Source organism: Capricornis sumatraensis, chromosome 4 (genome assembly GCF_032405125.1).
Source record: "Capricornis sumatraensis isolate serow.1 chromosome 4, serow.2, whole genome shotgun sequence".
Taxonomy (NCBI): domain Eukaryota; kingdom Metazoa; phylum Chordata; class Mammalia; order Artiodactyla; family Bovidae; genus Capricornis; species Capricornis sumatraensis.
The window spans coordinates 132,849,358-132,870,575 of NC_091072.1; the positions used below are offsets into that span (position 1 = coordinate 132,849,358).

Here is a 21,218-nt window from a genome sequence, read left to right on the forward strand (position 1 = left end):
GTCTCCACAAAGATGAATATTGAAATTGAGACAAGACTAGCATGGTCCCTATGAATGAGACACATGAACATCTTTATTCTAAATATTTATTACATTGTATATTATCATACATTTGTATTTTTAAGTCTTTAATACATTTGCTAGAATACTGCTTCTGCTTTGTGTTTTGGTTTTTTTAGCCAGAAGTCATGTGGGATCTTAGCTCCCCAATCAGGGATTGAACTCACACCTCCCACCCTCTAGTTTGGAAGTTGAAGTCTTAACCACTTGACCTCAAGAGAATATATTATAATACATTTGTGTGCCTATTCTCCACCTCATTTGTGGGCTTCCAAAGGGCCAAGATTCTGTTTCATAAATGTTTTAAATCTTTTGTGCTTAGCATCAGATGGCAGTCAAAAAATACTTTTTTGACATTTAGAATTTTATCTTTTCATTTAAAAACATTAAAGAAAATCTTCAAAATATCAGAAACCTTCATTACTTATCCAGTGACTTAATGCAGATATTTTTGCATGTTGTTTTTAGTTCTTATTTATAACATTCATATTTAATGTGACTGGCACTTTTGGAGTTCATTCACTCATTCATTCTTTCAAGAATAGTTGATAAAGCACCTATTTGTCAGACACCGACTAGATATTGGGGGCTTCCCTAGTGGCTCAGATGATAAAGAATCTGTCTGCAATACAGGAGACCTGGGTTCGATCCCTGGGTGGTGAAGATCCCTTGCAGAAGGAAATGGCAACCCGCCCCTATGTGGGGTCACAAAGAATTGGACATGACTGAGTAGAGACATTACTTTGCCAACAAAATGTCTGTCTAGTCAAGGCTATGGTTTTTCCTGTGGTCATGTATAGATGTGAGAGTTGGACTGAAGAAAGCTGAGTGCCAAAGAATTGATGCTTTTGAACTGTGGTGTTGGAGAAGACTCTTAAGAGTCCCTTGGTCTGCAAGGAGATCCAATCAGTCCATTCTGAAGGAGATCAGCCCTGGGTGTTCTTTGGAAGGACTGATGCTAAAGCTGAAACTCCAGTATTTTGGCCACCTCATATGAAGAGTTGACTCATTGGAAAAGACTCTGATGCTGGGAGGGATTGAGGGCAGGAGGAGAAGGGGACGACAGAGGATGAGTTGGCTGGATGGCATCACCGATTCGATGGATGTGAGTTTGAGTGAACTCCAGGATTTGGTGATGGAAAGGGAGGCCTGGCGTGCTGCGATTCATGGGGTTGCAAAGAGTCGGACACGACTAAGCGACTGAACTGATCTGAACTGAACTGAGCTACTTTCACTTTCAACTAGATAGAAGAAATAAAATAAATAGATAAAATGAGTTCAGTTTCTACCCTCCTAGAGCTTGTGACTAGTGGGGTACACAGACAGTTATCAAATAACCATAATGAGTATAAAATTACTATTTTGGTAAATGTGATACTGCTACAAATATATTGGAAGTTTTTTTTTAACAAATGAAGTCAGAGACATTGAAGGAACAATGACTGAACTTAGATTTGAAGGCTGAGAAGCAGTTACATGGAAAAAAGAGCATTTCAGGAAAAAACATCATAATCAAAGGCCCCATTTCATTAAGGAGAAAGAAAGTGTGAAGACACAGTGTAAACAAGGAGACCTCAGTCTGGATACTTAAGTCTTTCTTCAGAGCAGGAAGTCATTCTACCACTAAATTTCTGATTAATATTTCTTTTCCCACTCCATTTCTTCCTCAAAAATAGATTCCTTAGGTTGGTGCTTTGTTTGTCCTCTAAATAACTTACCTTTATTTCACAAATTGCTTCTTTATCTTTTTATTCTACATTTTCACTGATTTTTAAAATATCTACTCTTCTTTAGATTCGATTTCCACATGAAGTGAAGTGAAGTCGCTCAGTCATGTCTGACTCTGCGACCCCGTGGACTGCAGCCTACTACGCTCCTCCGTCCATGGGATTTTCCAGGTGAGAGTACTGGAGTGGGTTGCCATTTATAGGTCATTACAAATATTGAGACGAGTTCCCTGTACTATACAATAGGTTCTTACTAGTTATCTATGGTATATAAAGTAGGTGTGTATTTGTCATTCCCAGTCTTCCAGGTCGTCCCTCACCCTCCCATTACCCCTTGGTAACCGTAAGTTGTTCCTATGTCTATGACTCTATTTCTGTCTTATAAAAAGGTTCATTTGTACTTTTTTTTTTTTAAGATTCCACATATAAGTGGTATCATATGATATTTGTCTTTCTCTGTCTGCTTTACTTCACTCAGTGTGAATCTCTAGGTCCATCCATATTGCTGCAAGTGGCATTATTTATTTGTTTCCAAATGTATCTTCTTCATCATGGATTTAGGTTTTGGGCATTGCTTTCTTTCAATTTTGTCCAATGTATAGTTTAACTAGAGTCTTACATGATTTTGCTTCCTTGAAGACTTTTCTTATTATATTCTTATCTCTGTTGATTTTTCCCCCTAGAATCTGTATTTATGTTTAATAAATGCAATTGAATTAAAGATTAATATTTATTCTGGATTCTTGGATTCTGAAGTAGACCGAATAATCTGTTGTATATCTGTTAATGTTCCTTTCCTTCACTGTACATGTCACATATAAACACAAAATTATCTTTTAATTTATATAATTTTATAAAATTTTATAATTTAATCTTGTTAATGTTTTTCTTCCCCTTTAAAGTGCAACCTCCGTGAAGTAGTGTCCTTCTTTGTTTATTTTACAGTTATATCTCAGTTTGCCTAGCAGTTTCTTGACATTCAATAATTGTTGAAGAACTAAATATTCAAGATACTGCCTTTCTTTTCATGCAATGTTTTAAAAAACAGCTCTGTAATTTTCTCTCTTTATTTTTTAATGAGAAAAGGTCCCATTAGACCTGTCATATAGTAACCTTGCCTGTGGGTGATTTTTCCAGATTTCTGCTTTTTTGATTAATGAATCTTTCTTAGGTCTACAGTTTGACAACAGGTTAATATCTATAACTTCCAATGTAATCCTCAGATTCTAGCAAGCATTCATGCGGTGTGTCTTTGGTATACTCAGGGATATCATCTCCTATCATTTGGTTTGGTTTTTGTGTCTCTTTACCAAGAGTTCTATGTAAAATTTTAAAAATAATTTGTTTATTTATTTTTGGTTGTGCTTGGTCTTCGTTGCTGCACAGGCTTTTCTCTGGTTATGGAGAGTGGGGGCTATTCTCTGGGTGAGGTGTGCAGGCTTCTCGTTGCCGTGGCTTCTCTTGTTATGGAGCGTGGGTTCAAGGTGCACAGGCTTCAGTAGTTGTGGCACGTGGGCTCAGTAGTTGCAGCTCCTGGGCTCTAGAGCACAGGCCCAGTTAGTTGTGGCACAGGGGCTTCATTGCTCCACTGCATGTTAAGTCTTCCTGGTCAGGGGTAGAACCTGTGTCTCCACATTAGCAGGCAGATTCTTTACCACTGAGCCACAAGGGGAGCCCTATGTGGACTTTTCAAAAGGGGAGGTCCAGGCTTGTACCACAAGGTTTAGAATCAGAATCTTGGGTGGGTGTATGATTGTGATTTCTTTACTTTATTTTACTTTACAATACTGTATTGGTTTTGCCATACATTGACATGAATCCACCATGGGTGTACATGCGTTCCCAAACATGAACCCCCCTCCCACCTCCCTCCCCATAACATCTCTCTGGGTCATCCCCGTGCACCAGCCCCAAGCTAAAAACATGTTTCACAGGTGATTTTAATGACCTCTTTTTTTCATTTTAGCCTGAGAATAAAAACTACAGCTTTTAGCTTTCATTATAAAAAGCTGTCATCACTAGCAAATGCAGTGTTCAGATATTTGTTCTCATTCACTCCACTTCTTGTCCAACCTGTGGAGGTGTGAAAGATGTCTCTTTATGCGCTAAACACAAACACAAAAAGCCAGGCAATTTTGGGACAGTTGGTAAATGATTCAGTGCAGACTCCATTTCTTATAGAGAGCAGACAAAAAAAGTGAAGACACACCTTTAAATGGGCTTTGCTTTCTCAAGTTAATGTCAGTGTTTCTTAATCTACTTCCATGGACCTGAAGAAAACTTAATACAGCCTGTAATATGCTGACAACTGCAACTTGCAAATTTTTGATTAGCTCTATTTCTTCAGTAGTATTTTAATAAGAGGTTGGAAGAATATGCATCAGGGGTTGTGTGATAGTCAAACAGAATTTCAAATAATAAAGTAATAAGGTCTGAGAAGTATATGACTTAATTCACAAATGACAGATGTCATGCTAGCATAAGCCCTCCATTATAATAGACTTTAGGTTTGAATAAGATGGTCCAGACTGGTTTATTTGTAAGGTATCAGGCTTTTCTCCATGTTTAGACTATTAATTTCTCTCTTCCTTTTTCACCTATACCTATTTTCTAGTCATTGGTTTTATTGTACTACAATCATCTGAACAAATATTTTTTTTCTGTTACATATTAATTATAACTTTCACTTTAAATTTGTATGGATCATGCATTCTAATCTTAACCACAAATGCATAGTCATATGTTAACACTGAGGACTCTCATTTTTTCCCCTTTGGTTTTAGCTCCATCATTAGTACAGAATGTGGAAATTGTCAGGGAAAAGACCAGGAACTACTCAAAAGTAACATCCTACTCAATTAATACAATGTTAGTTGAAAACACAGCAGCAGAAAAAGAATTTTTTCTCCCCTAAATATGTGTTTCATGGTCCACTTTGGCATCATTAATTAATGGTCCTGAGTTTGCTTCATTCACGGCTTTTGTTTCATTTTCTGATGCCTTAATATCTTTCCCTTGGTATTTTTTCTTCATAGCAAAAATCAGTACAACAAATAAAACAAGGGCTGGGAATTTTAAGCCTGTAGTCAAGCCAAAGAAAGTATGTCTGTAAAAAGAGAAAAAAGAATCCATGCATAAAACACTTTACATTGTTGCTCTCCAGTATGCAGAAGACCTTAAAAAATGACGCTTGAAATCTTAGGTAGAAATACTGAAGTAGCGATTCCAGTGATTCTTTTGATAGGAGCAGAAGAAGCCTGTGATTATTTTTAAAGGATGTTAACCACAGAAGCCAAGATTGGTTCAAGATCTGCCCAAGTGCTATCCATAAAGTAAAGGTGTGTTTGGAATGTTTAACTTTCTCAAAGACTGATTAGCTCATGTGTAATGAGAACAGATTTTAAAGGAAATGAAGTGACTGTGAGATAATCAAATTGAATCCATTTAGATTGAACCAGGAGCCTATGTTTACCTTATGGGCTTATGGTCCACAAGATCCTTGTAGTCTACTGAACACTTTTTACAACAACCACATAAAATTACCTAGTGTACATGATCTATTGCTGTGATTTTCAACTGGTTGACCATTAGAATCACCTGAGGAGATTTTAAAACTCTCATCCCCCAGGCCATACCCCCCAGACCAATTAAATCAAAATTGCTGAAGATACGACACATACATTAACATTTTGAGGGGATTCCCTGGTGGTCCAGTGGTTGGGATTCTGTACTTTCACTGCTGAGGGTGTGGGTTCAATCCCTGTTTGGGGAGCTAAGACCCTAGCAAGCTGTGTGGTACAGCCAGAAAAAAAAGAAAAAAGAAAGAAATTAGTACTTTTAAAAGCTCCTCAGGTGATTATAATGAGCAAGAAAAATTGATGACCACTGACCTGGTAGGTTAGGAAGCTCTTGTCTCATAAAGTTGTTAACTAAATGTTGACAAACTTTATGCAAAAGATACTTTGAACAGTTATTAAGTTTAACTGAAAGTGAATGGAATCAATTCTATAACTTTGAACTATTTATAAAGTTTATTAAATGGTGGCTATACTTATTAATACTGTTACTACACTGAAAATGATATCTCATTCTTTAGGAATTAACAGAGTCAAAGGAAAAAAATTAATGAAGCATATTTATGACAACTTACCCATATAACAAGGAATTATATATCCTGCAAGACCCTTGCTTCCCATAGTTGTTGATGGACCACTTCATACAAGCTCTATCAATCAGAGCTCCAAAATATATAGGAGCTGGGATTCCTCCTGTAACATCAGATGAGAAGATGTCAATGGAGGAGAATGTTTTAAAGGAAACAGTGACATTCCACATTGATACATTTTGAATTATGTAGAAGTTGAAAATTTTGGAGGACTCAAAAGACGCTTTCTCCTTGGAAGGAAAGTTACGACCAACCTAGATAGCATATTCAAAAGCAGAGACATTACTTTGCCAACTAAGGTCCGTCTAGTCAAGGCTATGGTTTTTCCTGTGGTCATGTATGGATGTGAGAGTTGGACTGTGAATAAGGCTGAGCGCCAAAGAATTGATGCTTTTGAACTGTGGTGTTGGAGAAGACTCTTGAGAGTCCCTTGGACTGCAAGGAGATCCAACCAGTCCATTCTGAAGGAGATTAGCCCTGGGATTTCTTTGGAAGGAATGATGCTAAAGATGAAGCTCCAGTACTTTGGCCACCTCATGCGAAGAGTTGACTGACTGGAAAAGACTCTGATGCTGGGAGGGATTGGGGGCAGGAGGAGAGGGGGATGACAGAGGATGAGATGGCTGGATGGCATCACCGACTCCATGAACGTGAGTCTGAGTGAACTCCGGGAGTTGGCGATGGACAGGGAGGCCTGGCGTGCTGTGATTAATGGGTTTGCAAAGAGTCGGACACGACTGAGCGACTGAACTGAACTGAACTGAACTGATCTGTTGATTTGGTCTAACTCTACTTAAGAATCAAGATTATGGGGACTTTCCTGGTGCTCCAGTGGTTAGGACTTTGCCTTCCAATGCAAGGTGTGAGGGTTTGATCCCTAATCAGGGAGCTAAGATTTCACAGGCATTGTGGTCAAAAATTAAAACACAAAGTAGGAGAGATATTGTAACAAATTCAATAAAAACTTACAAAAAAAGCATAGCTATTTTTTAAAAAAGATTCAAAATTATTAGGAATCTCCAAAGCTCAAATCACATACAATAGCAAAGGCATCCTTTATCTACCTTTACCATGCCAACACACATAGGGAAAAAATGAGATTACATGTCTTTACATTGTTCTTCTTATAATACCAATTAACTTAAGCCTGGTTGGCAAAAAGCAGAAAACTGTCAGTAAAACACAGAAGTTATGTTGGTCATATGTAATTTTTTTCTTAGGCAAGGACAGCTGAAATAGAAAGAGTAGAGATATAACTTCACAGGGAAAGTAAAAAACTCTTTGCTCAAATGCAAAGACAGAAGATTTTTCAACTCAATTTTTAAGCAAAAGTTAAGGTGAATGCCAGGTTTTACCAGTGGGTCAATGGTAAAGAATGCACCTGCCAGTGCAGGAGATGCAGTTTCAATCCCTGGGTCTAGAAGATCCCCTGGAGAAGGACATGGCAACCCACCCTAGTATTCTTGCCTGGGAAATCCCATGGACAGAGGAGCCTGGCAGGCTACAGTCCAATGGGGTCACAAAAAGAGTTGGATATGACTTAGCAATTAAATAATAAACAACAGCGAGTCTCCTGGTTGTGCTTATTGCTTGCCTTAGGGCTCCACTCCCATCATCTTGGAGTCATTAGAACCCACAATCATGCATTTTCCCCTCTATTAATTGTGTTCATTTTTAATACCTCTTGAAGCAGCCTGGGCTGTCCAAGTTATAGACTCTGGTGCTGAATTTTGTTTCTGTTAATGTTCTGATCATAATGATGTCAAAGTCTTCAGTGGTCTGTCACCTAACCTAGTTTTTACCTGTAGTGTATGGTCTTGCAGTTTTCAAGGCTTTTCAGGAACACTTCTGTTGTCTTATAACAAAGTGCCCATCTGCTCTTGTTGTTATTGTTTAGTCACTAAACATGTCTGACTCTTTTGCAACCCCATGGACTGTACTCTGCCAGGCTCCTCTGTCCAGGGATTTCCCAGGCAAGAATACTGGAGTGGGTTGCCAATTCCTTCTCCAGGGGATCTTTCCAACCCAGGGACTGAATCCATGTCTCCTGCTTGGCAGGCAGATCTTTACCACTGAGCCACTTGTGAAGTCCATCTACTCTTACTGCTATTTTAATAATCTCTGAGATTGACCCCTAGTTCTAAGCATTGGTAATGTGACCAAAATTTTAGAGATATGCTGATTTTCAACTTCTATATTATTACATAAAATGATAGTGATTCATAGTTTACACTTTTGGAAATTCCATTTACTTATGAAGTGAAGTGAAATGAATGTCACTCAGTCGTGTCTGACTCTCTGCAACCTCATGGACTATAGAGTCCATGGAATTCTCCAGGCCAGAATGCTGGAGTGGGGAGCCTCTCCCTTCTCCAGGGGATCTTTCCAATCCAGGATCAAACCCAGGTCTCCTGCAATGCAGGCAGATTCTTTATCGACTGAGCCACAAGGGAAGCACATTTACTTATAGTCAGTCGCAATTTGAGACTTAAAATGAGAAACCTCAGAATGTCAAGAAACTGGTGTCCGAGACAAATATACCTGATGAAAATTGGTACCGAGAAACCAGGATTAGGAATTCTCAGGTTTTCACAAATCAAAGCCACCCTTTAATAAAGTAAAAATAAAAATTAAAAACAAACAAACAAACAAAACCACCCTTTGTAAAATGAAAAATCAATTCAGTTCAGTCATGTCCGATTCTTTGTGATCCTATGGACTGCAGCATGCCAGGCCTGCCTGTCCATCGCCAGCTCCCAGAGTTTACTCAAACTAATGTCCATTGAGTCAGTGATGCCATCCAATCATCTCATCCTCTGTCGTCCCCTTCTCCTCCTGCCTTCAATCTTTCCCAGCATCAGGGTCTTTTCCAATGAGCCAATTCTTCACATCAGGTGGCCAAAGTATTGGAATTTCAGCTTCATCATCAGTCCTTCCAATGAATATTCAGGACTGATTTCCTTTAGGATGGACTGGTTGGATCTCCTTGCAGTCCAAGGGACTCTCAAGAGGCTTCTCTAACACCACAGTTCAAAAGCATCAATTCTTCAGCACTCAGCTTTCTTTATAGTCCAACTCTCACATCCATACATGACTACTGGAAAAACCATGGCCTTGACTAAATGGAAATTTGTTGGCAAAGTAATATCTCTGCTTTTAAACATGCTGTCTAGGTTGGTCATAACTTTTCCTCCAAGGAGTAAGCATCTTTTAATTTCATGGCTGCAGTCACCATCTGCAGTAATTTTGGAGCCCAAGAAAATAAAGTCTGTCACTGTTTCCACTATTTCCCCATCTATTTGCCATGAAGTGATGGGACCAGATCCCATGATCTTAGTTTTCTGAATGTTGAGTTTTAAGCCAACTTTTTCACTCTCCTCTTTGATTTTCATCAAGAGCTTCTTTAGTTCTTCTTCGCTTTCTGCCATAAGGGTGGTGTCATCTGCATATCTGAGGTTATTGATATTTCCCCCTGCAGTCTTGATTCCATCTTGTGTTTCATCCAGCCCAGTGTTTCTCATGATGTACTCTACATATAAGTTAAATAAGCAGGGTGACGATATACAGCCTTGATATAGTCCTTTTCCTATTTGGAACCAGTCTGTTGTTCCATGTCCAATTCTAACTGTTGCTTCCTGACCTGCATACAGGTTTCTCAAGAGGCAGGTAAGGTGATCTGGTATTCCCATCTCTTTAAGAAAAATATATGCCAACAATTTATTTCCCCAATTTAATAAAGTCGCAAAATCTTTCAGTGTCTGATGCATACCCTGGAGTTGTTTTACAGATATCATAACTCCTCCCAAAGGGAAAAGCAGAATCTTGGAGTTGGTTTTGGGACATGCCTTCTGCCTTCTCCCCAGATTGCTGGTTTTTTTGATTAAAGCAACTTTCCTTTCTATCAACACTTGCCTCTGGAGTTTTGACTGGAGTATTGACTTTTGAGCAGGCAGCAGCCAAACCTGAGTTCAGTTAACATCCATTCCCTTTTGCATTTTAAATTTCTAATAAAGGTTAGCTGCTTCTGCTTTACAGAACTAGTCAGTGGGACTGTGAAAGTCTGCATTTGTTGTTTGGCACAATCTGTGGGCCTTTGGAGCTGTTTTGAGCATTAAACCCCTCAGTGTATAGGGACAGCCCTCCACTCTGCATATGGGAAGAAATATCCCTCCATCTTAAGTTAAAAATCTTTGGAGACCACTGATTCTTGTTTTAGAAGGGATATAATAGAAGTGCAATGATGCCTTATTCTTACAGATTGATTTTACATAGAATTGACAATCAGATTTTCTTTTAGGTCATTTAGTTTTCCTTTATCTCATTATTTTTCATTTACCACAAAGATACAAATAATTTTTACTTATACCTTAAAAAAACTTTCTTACAATTAGAAATCAATTACATTTTAGTCTTTGACATGAAAAATTGTATCTGGAATTTATCATCTACATATTTATCATACCTAGTGTTCGAATAGTTAGTGAATGGAAACCCATGGCAAGTGATTTCAGTTCAGGTTCAACATTTCTGAAATAAGATAAAGGCAAAGAAACATTAAACATCCCTAAAATACCAAACTGAGTTAATATTAAAGCATTTTTCAGTGTTTTTCTTTATGATTGAATAAAAACCTTGAAGCGAAGCATTGACATTATTTAAAGTTATGTTTTCAGTTGTCTTAGAAGGCAAACATCTGAATGATATTAATAGTTATTATTACTTTACTTATTCACTGTGTTACAAGTTCAAGACAGTTTTACAAACATTTTCATGTTTTATCTTCAGGAAATTCTGAGAGAGTGGTTGAAATAGAATTATGATATCTATGAAGACAATAATTTCATGTAATCTATTTAGTTGACATAGGCCATATGAGAAAGCAAATATGTTTATGCAGGTTTTTAGACCGAGTAGAATTCTTTTTTGTACCTTCTTCATATCATTGCTGTTAACAGAAAAGTTAACTAATATGTTTCATAGACAACAAATATAACCAGGAAGATCAAAAAAGTTATCTATATTCTAGTGTCTAGTGTATTTAAATGTCATTTTAAAGGTAGTTAAGTACATGTTTATCCTCTCTTAAAAATTAACTCAGTCTAGCATTTAGAAAGTTCTTTCCACAATTCCATTTTTCTATGTTCAGTTAGTCAATGACATGACCATCTCTGATATGGTGAGCAATTAAGGCTCAAAAATTCTGTTTTTACCAAAATATTGATTTAACTGATACAAAGTCTTATTTTTTTCTTGGTTTGAATGACTGTATTCATTCAGAGATAAGCTTTGTCATTCAACAAACCTTTGTCAAGTGCCTCCTATGAGATTCTATGCTAGTCTTTGTTCTTGATAATAAAGAGATAAATCATGTTTCATAGTAAATAGATAACTTTGTTATTGTTTAGCCAATAAGTCATGTCCGACACTTTGCAACTCCCTTGATTGTAGCCCACCAGACTTCTCTGACTTGAGATTTCCCAGGCAAGAAGACTGGAGTGGGTTACCATTTCCTTCAGCAGCGGATTTTCCGGACCCAGGGACTGAACCTATATCTCCTGCATTGGCAGGTAGGTTCTTTACCACTGAGCCACCAGTGAAGTCCAACTAGATGCCTTTGGTAAGTCATTTAGCCTCTCTTAGCCCTAGTCTCCTTATTTTTTTAGTAGACTTATCTTGTATGTTATGAGGATCCAATATAGTGAGCTAGCCTTCCAATCCTCCATGTTCTTTACACAAAATTGTCTGTTAAGTCTTTTAGGAGTGCTACTGTTGAGTGAGATTCTCAAAAATATCCAAGAAAGCTTATAAAAATAAACAATATAAAAATTAAATGAAGCACAGCATAATAAAAATTTAACACAGCAGAGTTATTTATTAAAAGAGAAAATGAATTGAAAGGGGTTTTTGTCTGCTTTTTCAGAAGACAGGGACACTTCCAACTAGCTGAACTGAGGACTCACAACAATATACTTGAGGGCAGTGAAGCCATGCTAGCACGTAGAGGATCTAATGTTATTCAAGGAGGTGGTTTCTTCCCTGAGGACACAAGCATGAGGGAACCAGCAGTGACAGTTAACTAGTGCATTTAGCTGTCTCTCTTGCATACCAGAATTTTTAAAAAGGGCTTTTGGAAAGAGAGAGAATGCAGTTTGTTCTTGGTTGAACTCTCTGTAACAAGTGCCTGAAGTGTTACTTTTCATTGCTGTTAGTTTCTTAAAGGGTGCTTTTGGCATGCATGCCAGATGCAATCGAGGCAAAACTGAGATATTTGTTATCAACTTGTATTTTTACCCAAGGAATGGGATAGTGGGCAGGAGAATTGAGGGGACTTGGAGATTGAGATAGTATCTTCCTGCAAGGGGGCATGAAATCTTAGACAGCTCTGTGGAAATGATAGATTTACGTGTTACAGTGACACACACACACACACACAATAATGATCACAGACATTCCTACATTCTCATGCACACACACTCACAGACCCCCATGCTCACACTTACACGCATGTTCTCATGCATAAACACATCATTGTCATGTAAAATATTGTTCACTGCAGTGTGCGTCCTACATCAATCTGTATGGGAACAGGTACTTTATGTATTTTATTCACCATGGATTATTCCTCATCAAATGTGGTTTAAATATTTGCCTGATCAATGAAGAAAGGAATAAATTCTGCTCATATATGTTTCTTTTCTCTATGAGGGTATTGGAGAGACTAGGTCAAAAGCCATTCTTTTGGCTGGGATTAAAAACTGGAATCTCATAGACTGTTTATATTAGTTTGTCTGCCTGGTTCCCACATTTTTAAAAATGAAATAAATAGGTGATTCACTCTGATAAGCATCTTAAAATTAGAAGTTCTTTTAGAATCACAACAGGATTCTTCCACATTGAGGCAGTTGTCAATCAGTCTCTGTCTTACAATTCTTATTAAGAGAAGAAATTTTGTAGTGGAGATCAAATTTTGTAGATTTTGTAGTGGAAGAATCCAAGGCAAAATTATTAATAACCATGGCAGTGAACTAGCACAGTAATTCTAAGAAAATACACTCAGAAAATTTAAATGTAACAAAATCTGAATTTGATTTCCAAATATATTATGGAAAAATATTTACATTATTAGGTATGTTTATTGGCTAATATACATAAGTGAAGTTGCTCAGTCATCTCCAACTCTTTGCGACCCTGTGGACTGTAACCCACCAGGCTCTTCTGTCCAAGGGATTCTCCAGGCAAGAACACTGGAGTGGGTTGCCATTTCCTTCTCCAGGGGATCCTCCCGACCCAGGGATCGAACCCGGGTCTCCTGCATTGCAGACAGAAGTTTTACCCTCTGAGCCACCAGGGAAGCCAAACCCCCTTTAAGAAGTCATACTCACTTAAAAGTCAGCATGATATTTGAGGTGCTTCCTAATGTAGCAGAAAAAAGTGTAAGTATTTGCACTACTATGTAAATATAAAATTTTCTTCTACAGTCATCACTTTTCGGGCATTCACCCAACTTCATCGAGTTATTTTTGCTCTGGAAACCATTCTCTTCCACACAACTACAGTTATGAAACACCTAAAAAATAGTTTTTGAAATATTACAGAATATATTTGCAAAATATGCCTGGGCTATAAATATATTCCTTTATATTTAAAGACATCTCACTCATTTAAGCTAAAATATTTACAGTTTTAAAGAAAACATCCTAACAATGTTAAGTATTGAAAGGCATAATAGTTTTCTGGATTCCTTTATAGATAAAAAGATATTTTATTAATTTTCAATCATCCTTAAATTAAAAATTAGGAAAGAGTATAAAAAAGTAATGTCTAGAACTCTGTAAATAATTTTCTTATTAATATGAAAGTTTAGAATATTTCTCTACTACTCACTTTTATTTTCTATAGCACACTTAACTTACTCTCTTTAGCAATTTCTATGATGTGGGACGATCCCTGGGTAGGAACTGTCTAGGGAATCCAGAAAATATGGTAGTTTGGGAGGAGCCAAACCCAGGACTAAGTCCACCCACCAGAACGTAGCAGAGGTCAAGGCAAAAGGAACCAGGCAGAGACGCTAGAATTATGCTTTGGCCAGCAAACACACTGTTCAATTGCATAGTGACAGATTATAGGATAAATAATGCCATTACCCAAGAGGTTCAGCACAGCAAAATACCCTAAAAGTTAGGGCTCAGCAGGAGAAAATTTAGGAACAAATGATTTTAGAGACTTACTTTAGCAGGCAATTTATGTGGCTAGATGGCTTTAATAAATTCTTTTCTGAGTCTAAGCTAAACCAACGTTTAAGGGAAGTTTGAACCCGTTAATGCCAAAGACAAAATACTGAGGGAGGAACTGAGGAAGAATTTGAATCCATACTTATTTGATGACCGAGTTTTACCTTTTTACTAAGTATAGTATGGAGAAGCTGTTTATATAGCAAGCCCATTGGTCAATAAAACCAAACTTAGGTACAAAGAACATTGTTTTGAATGATTAAGAAGGGATGAAGTATTACTAAGAATTTGGCAAAAGACCCTCCCCAGTGGTCCCCAAATGATAAAATCATTGCTAGTTTTAAGATGTGTTCATAGTAGACAGAGCTCTCTTTAGGATTCTAACATCATGTCGCTTCCAGCCCTTCACGCATGGACATGGTGGAACAATATATTAAAAGGGGGCACTCTATAGCCATAAATATGAGATGTGTTTTTTTTTTAACGTATAGTCTTTGGGGAATTTCTGTGCAAATTTATGTTTCAGCTTCAAAGAACCTAGGTTCTTCAAAGTTCTTGGTGCCATTCATTTATGCAATTAGCATAACTATGAGCAAGAAAAATGATGGAAAAAGTTTGAAAAGCAAAGACAAAAGGATGTGATAGAGAGCAATGATCATATTGGATGATATTGCAAACACTGGTGATAGGAAAAAAGGCCCAGGAAATGAGATATTCAATGGATTGGAAGTGGAATGGATAACACCATGGATGAGGCCCAGCTGTTGGAAGTTACCTAGAGGATTGGGAAGAACTCATAATTTGCATGGAAGGGGATATTTTTAGTGAAGAAGGCAGTGGCATTCCTATGGGAGATGTTAGCAATAGGTAAGCAGAATATTGTTACCTTGGATAAGAGAAGTGCCAATTTTGAAAAAAAATCAAAATTAAAAGTCAAAAATTGGACAGTCAAGTGAGTTGCTGCTGCTGCTAAGTCACTTCAGTTGTGTCTGACTCTGTGCAACCCCATAAACGGTAGCCCACCAGGCTCCCCTGTCCCTGGGTTTCTCCAAGCAAGAACACTGGAGTGGGTTGCCATTTCCTTCTCCAATGCATGAAAGTGAAAAGTGAAAGTGAAGTCGCTCAGTCGTGTCCGACTCTTAGCGACCCCATGGACTGCAGCCCACCAGGCTCCTCCGCCCATGGGATTTTCCAGGCAAGAGTACTAGAGTGGGGTGCCATTGCCTTCTCCGCCCAGGGAAACTAGTAGAGGGACAACACCACCTCACCACACTTTAATTTCTTGGGAAGTCAAAGGATATTGAGCTTAGAGATAAGCTCTCTAGAATCCATACGCAAGACTGCACATAAATGGCTGTTCATCTAGCTTGACAAGGGATTGGCTCAAGACTTCCGCTTAGCATCTGAAGGGTCAAGTACCTCCAACCTAATGGAAATCATATCGTTTAGTCAAATGAAGTGCTTCTTAAAGATCTAAGTGTTCTTAAATTTCAAAAGGCCATAGTCTTATAAGAAGAAAAAGTGGGAGTAGTCTCCTGAGAATTCAAGCCAAGAAAAACCTGTTGTGTCTCAGGCAGGATTTTATGTGACGTTTTGTTTACATATTACAGCCACCACAATGACAAGCAATAAGGGGAATCTTTTTCTATCTCTTTACTGGGGACCTTAGTTGTAAAAACATCTGGCACGTCATTATCAAAGTTTAGTAAGTTCCATCAAATCAGCAGCTTTGATTAAGGAGAAGAAAGTAAAAACTAATACTCACAATAGACTTTTTGCTGCCGGTTGAAGATGTGCATCCTGCTAAACAAGGTGATATGTAAGTTATTCCATTGCTCCCACAGAGTGGTTCCCATTGAGTTGGGTCACAATTGCAGTCTGAGTTGCAATAAGAAAGTGGTACATTTACATGCGATGCCACTGGAATATTTCTGGAAATATATGATAGACATTATTAGAGGGAGGAAAGAGAAAGAAGGGGAAAGAGGAAAGAAAGATGAGGAGGAGAAAAAGAGAAGGAAAGGCAAAGGATGAGAGAGGAAGAGGAGAGGAGGAGTAATGGAAAGTGTTGTCTTTAAATTAGAGAAATTTTGCTTTTGCTTTTCCGAAATGACAAAGTTTATTTTTGGTGCTTATTAACTTTCTCACCTTTTATTGCTACCCAGACACTATTTATTATGTAGAAAAAGTAAAACATGAAAAAGAGACCAAAGAGGGTAGGTCTTTACAAGGCTATTAAAAATTTACTTTAAAAAATCACTTCGTTTTTCTGAAAATGATTCTGTTCAGTAGTGTCACGGCATTAGGCTAAGTTTCTTTGCAGCTCACTGTAAAGTCCCATGAATCTGTGAATGTTACTCAACTACTTTGAATTTTAAAATCTAGACTTTAACTACAGAAGAAAATAATTCAACATGGACAAAGGAGAATACCTAAGGATCAATTTTTTAAAATCAAGAGCAATATAATCAATTGAGAGACACTAGAAAAGCTTCATAAGAAACTACAGCAAATTTTATAATAATTTACTGTAAAACATAGTTGTGTTTATGAAATATAATCTTATGGCTATATTTATAAAACAAACTATTTGCACAGCTAATTTTCTGACTACAGATTTAAAAAAAAAATCTTGTTTTTGGTAAAAATCTTGGTAAATTATCTTTGAGTGAGAAAATAATTTTCACAAAGGAAGAAAAAGGTAGACTCAGAAATTCTGTAATCGATAATTTTACTAAAAGCATCTAATGTCTAATCCTGCTTGGAGACACATAACAGATGGGGAGTAATTTAGCATAATGATTAATAACCCAGTCCAGACATTTCAATTAGACAGTCCTGCATTCCCATTAGGTCTGCCACCTCATAACAATGTGACTTCACTTTCTAAAATCAGTTTTGCATTTGTAGGTCATAATCGTTATCGAAATTTGTTTTGGAAAAGTATTAGTTTAGCTGTTCTCAAACTTTCTGTTCTCAGCAGTGTTTTCACTCTTGAAAAGTATTGAGGATCCTAAAGGTTTTTTCTTCAAGTGGGTTCTCTTTAGTGATATATATATATATATATCACATATATATACACTACTAGAGATTAATAGCAGTAAAAAATTAATACACGAGAATGCACAAGTGCATACATCCTTAGCCATCAGACTGATATTATTGTTGCATATCTTGTAACCTTAGAAAATATCACTATACATTCACTGGAAACTCTGTTCAGCACTCTGTAATATCCTAAATGGGAAAATAATTTTGAAAAGAATAAATACATGTATATGTATAGCTGAATCACTTTGCTGTACACCTGAAACTAACACAACATTGTTGATCAAGTATACTCCAATATAAGATTAAAAAAAAAGAAAATATCACTAGATACTCATGAGAAAAATGGAAAAGGAAAACACTATCTTGTATTAGTATAAAAATAGTTTAGAATTTGTTAGCCCTCTGATAAAGTCTATAGGTTCTCAGACCACATTCTGAGAACCTCTGCACTAAGTCATACTTTAAAAATTTACCCCAATGACTAATATTTCATAAATGCTGCACATATACATTCTGTTAATACTCATCACTAGAGGATGAGTTTCATGAGGGCACTGATATATCCTGTAAATCTTGATCTTTAAGGAGGCACTTAGTGCAATTTTACTGAATTAAAAGTCACATAGAAGCCTGGCTGCCTTCTTTGACTAGACAGCACTGTTATTGTACAGTTTTCAGGGAACTGACTTTAGGTTAAAACCTATATACTTGTGATATGTGAAGTAGCATCATCTGGAGTCACTGATTGTTTTCAAACAAGTCAAAGTTTCTCCAGGTCTCAACTAGAAAAGGAAGAGGATATAGGAGGGTTAAGGTGAGGTGAAGTCACTCAGTCGTGTCTGACTCTTTGCGACCCCGTGGGCTGTAACCTACTAGGCTTCTCCATCCATGGGATTCTCCAGGCAAGAATATTGGATTGGATTGCCATTTCCTTCTCCAGGGGATCTTCTCGACCCAGGGATCGAACCCGGGTCTCCCGCATTGGAGGCAGACGCTTTAACCTCTGAGAGGGTTGGGTTGTGTAATCTCCAGGGTTCTTTTCCCCCTAAAGTTCAATGTTCTAGGTACTCTGTATTTTGATTTACCAGAGTGAGTGATAATTGATAGGAATATTTCAACAACAAAGAGGATGAGGACAGAGTGGGGAGATAATTCAAGATTAAGTTGGCAAGCCTCTAAGAATAAGATGATGTTAAGTGAATGTGGGAAGATTCAACAGGTTCAAATGGACACCTTATAAGATTCAGAGTTTAAAAGCTCAAAGCCAACAATAAGCAGTGCTAAGAACCCTGGTTACTAAACTATGATCCAGGGATCTTTGCTTGTTACTTGATGTGAACTTTCCTAAACCAAAATTGTTGGTTATATTCATGAGATGACAATACATCTTCATAGAATCAGAAAATACATTGGTAGGGGCCAGAGGTTTGGGGTGGAGGGCATGGGGAAAGGCAATGGGGAACTAGTGTTTAATGGGGACAGCGTTTCAGTTTAGGAAGGTTAAAAATTCAGGAGATGGATTTTGGTGAGATTTGTACAGCAAGATGAATGTACTTAGTAGGCACTGAACTGTACAGCTAAATATGGTTAAAATAATGTGTTTTACACTATGTGATGTTTACCACAATAAACAAACAAAGAAAGCTGCACAGGAAGCTTGCCCTTGATTTGGGGTAGAGATCATAGTCCTGGTGGCTCAGATGGTAAAGAATCTACCTTCAAGTCACGAGACCCAGGTTTGATCCCTGGGTGGGAAGAGCCCTTGGAGAATGGAATGGCAATCCACTCCAGTATTCTTGCCTGGAGAATTCCATGGACAGAGGAGCTTGGTGGGTTAGAGTTCATGGGGTCACAAAGAGTTGGACACAACTAACATTTTCACTTTTCACTGTAGTACTAGCAATGCTGCACAATGTGTGATAATAATGAAAATTAGAAGTTTTCTAGGCCTAATATACTATTATATGTATAGAATATCAATTCTAGTGCTAATAAGGATAATACCAGAAAACATAATGGGTTCGCAGAAGAGGAGAACTCGGAACAATATAAGAGTTTTCTTATAAAGATAATTGTTAAACATCAAAATTAACTGCAGATAAAGATTGTTCAGTCACTTTTGGAAAATGTCATTTATGTTTCTCTCATGAGTCATCCAAGACCGTAGTGGTTAGGACAAAGAGTTTTGGAGTCAAAATTTTCAGATTTGAGTCAGAATCATATAATCTGTGTGTCTCTCTTAAGTTTTGCTCTTCTTATCTATAAAATATTGACAAAAGTACGTATCATTCATTGTAAACACCCCATAAGTAATAACTATTTCTATTACAGACTATGTAGATTTTCTTTTATGTATCTATTTGTTTAAAGAATTTTATTTTATATTGGAGTACAATTGATTAACAATGATTTGCTAGTTATAATTTTTCTTTAAGGAGGCAAAAAATGGATCTTAAGAAATGAATCTTTTGAGATCTTAAGAAATGTTTTAAGAATTTATGAGTTGACGGTCCTCTCAGCTTAAAGTTTAGTAAAGATTGGTATCTGCCTTGCTTTTCTTACATTCTCTTACATTAAATAGCCTACATGTTGTGCAATTGATATATTGATATATACAAACCCATCATAGGTCAGAGTTAGTCCGGCGACTGATTTGTTTTCACAGATTAGTGCAAAATTTAATAGATGAAATAGGAAGGACATCAAATGGGTACAAAGTGAAAATTTGGCAATTCCAACCAAGGTAAACTTGAACTTTTTAACAATAAATCCTCCTGTAAACATTCCAGCTGCCAAAGATGGTATGGTTATGAATCCTAGAAGAGAAAAAAAATGTAATTATGTAATTATATAAATATGGTTATGCTGAATGTCTTTATGTGTGAAATGCTATCTATTAACCAAATTAATCCAATCTTATTATTTCTTAAACAGAAGACTGACAGTCTAGGATGAAGGTAGAGGACTAGTGTACCATGTGGAAGAGACAAAAATAACTTCTCCCTGCCGATGCTAAAGGTTTAGCTTCCCAGTAGCAAAAGTCAGGAACTGAGAATATCTGTATATCTGAACATATTGTTTCTATAACGTACTTTTTGTTCTCTCCCTGGAAAACTACAACAAAGTATCATCTTCCTGACTCTGAGACTTTTTATCCTATCACATAAATACTATATATTTCTTTAAAATAAGGATTTCCTATCCTTAAAAACTTACTATAAATTTCCCAGTGCTTTAGATTTGAATACTTAATTTCTCTTCTTTATTCATCTAAACACACATATGCCCTGAGGTGATAAACAGGCCTGTATGTGGTGTCACGAATAATTGATTCCCCTTATAACTTTCATTTCATAGTCCTGCAAGATTTGTTAAAGATGAAGATTCTTTTAACAAAAAAAATTAGGCTGAGAACCTTATTAAGAGTTAAATTTATAGTTTTAAGTTCTCCAAAATCATTGCAGATGGTGACTGCAGCCATGAAATTAAAAGACACTTAGTCCTTGGAAGGAAAGTTATGACCAACCTAGACAGTATATTAAAAAGCAGAGACATTACTTTGCCAACAAAGGTCTGTCTAGTTAAGGCTATGGTTTTTCTAGTGGTCATGTATGGATGTGAGAGTTGGACTATGAAGAAAGCTGAATGCTGAAGAATTGATGCTTTTAAACTGTGGTGTTGGAGAAGACTTTTGAGAGTCCCTCGGACAGCAAGGAGATCCAACCAGTCCATCCTAAAGGAGATCAGTCCTGGGTGTTCATTGGAAGGACTGATGCTGAGGCTGAAACTCCAATACTTTGGCCAGCTGATGCAAAGAACTGACTCATTTGAAAAGACCCTGATGCTGGGAAAGATTGAGGGCAGGAGGAGAAGCGGATGACAGAGAATGAGATGATTGGATGGCATCACTGACTCGATGGACATGAGTTTGGGTGAACTCTGAGAGTTGGTGATGGACAGGGAGACCTGGCATGCTGCAGTTCA

The 21,218-nt window shown here is 37.2% G+C and overlaps 1 protein-coding gene across 1 annotated transcript in view; it reads right to left on the reverse strand.

Moving 5' to 3' along the window:
- Window positions 1–2,878: 2,878 nt before the first annotated feature.
- The window catches only part of SLCO1B3 (solute carrier organic anion transporter family member 1B3), an 81,194-nt gene continuing 62,854 nt past the window's right edge, over window positions 2,879–21,218 (reverse strand). The window contains exons 10-15 of the mRNA XM_068971738.1: window positions 19,855–20,050; window positions 15,949–16,114; window positions 13,335–13,519; window positions 10,415–10,479; window positions 5,938–6,055; window positions 2,879–4,893 (exon numbers count right to left, since the gene is read on the reverse strand). Of these exons, the coding sequence (XP_068827839.1) occupies window positions 4,698–4,893; window positions 5,938–6,055; window positions 10,415–10,479; window positions 13,335–13,519; window positions 15,949–16,114; window positions 19,855–20,050 (926 nt within the window). The 3' untranslated portion in view covers window positions 2,879–4,697. The remainder of the gene's footprint in view (window positions 4,894–5,937; window positions 6,056–10,414; window positions 10,480–13,334; window positions 13,520–15,948; window positions 16,115–19,854; window positions 20,051–21,218) is intronic.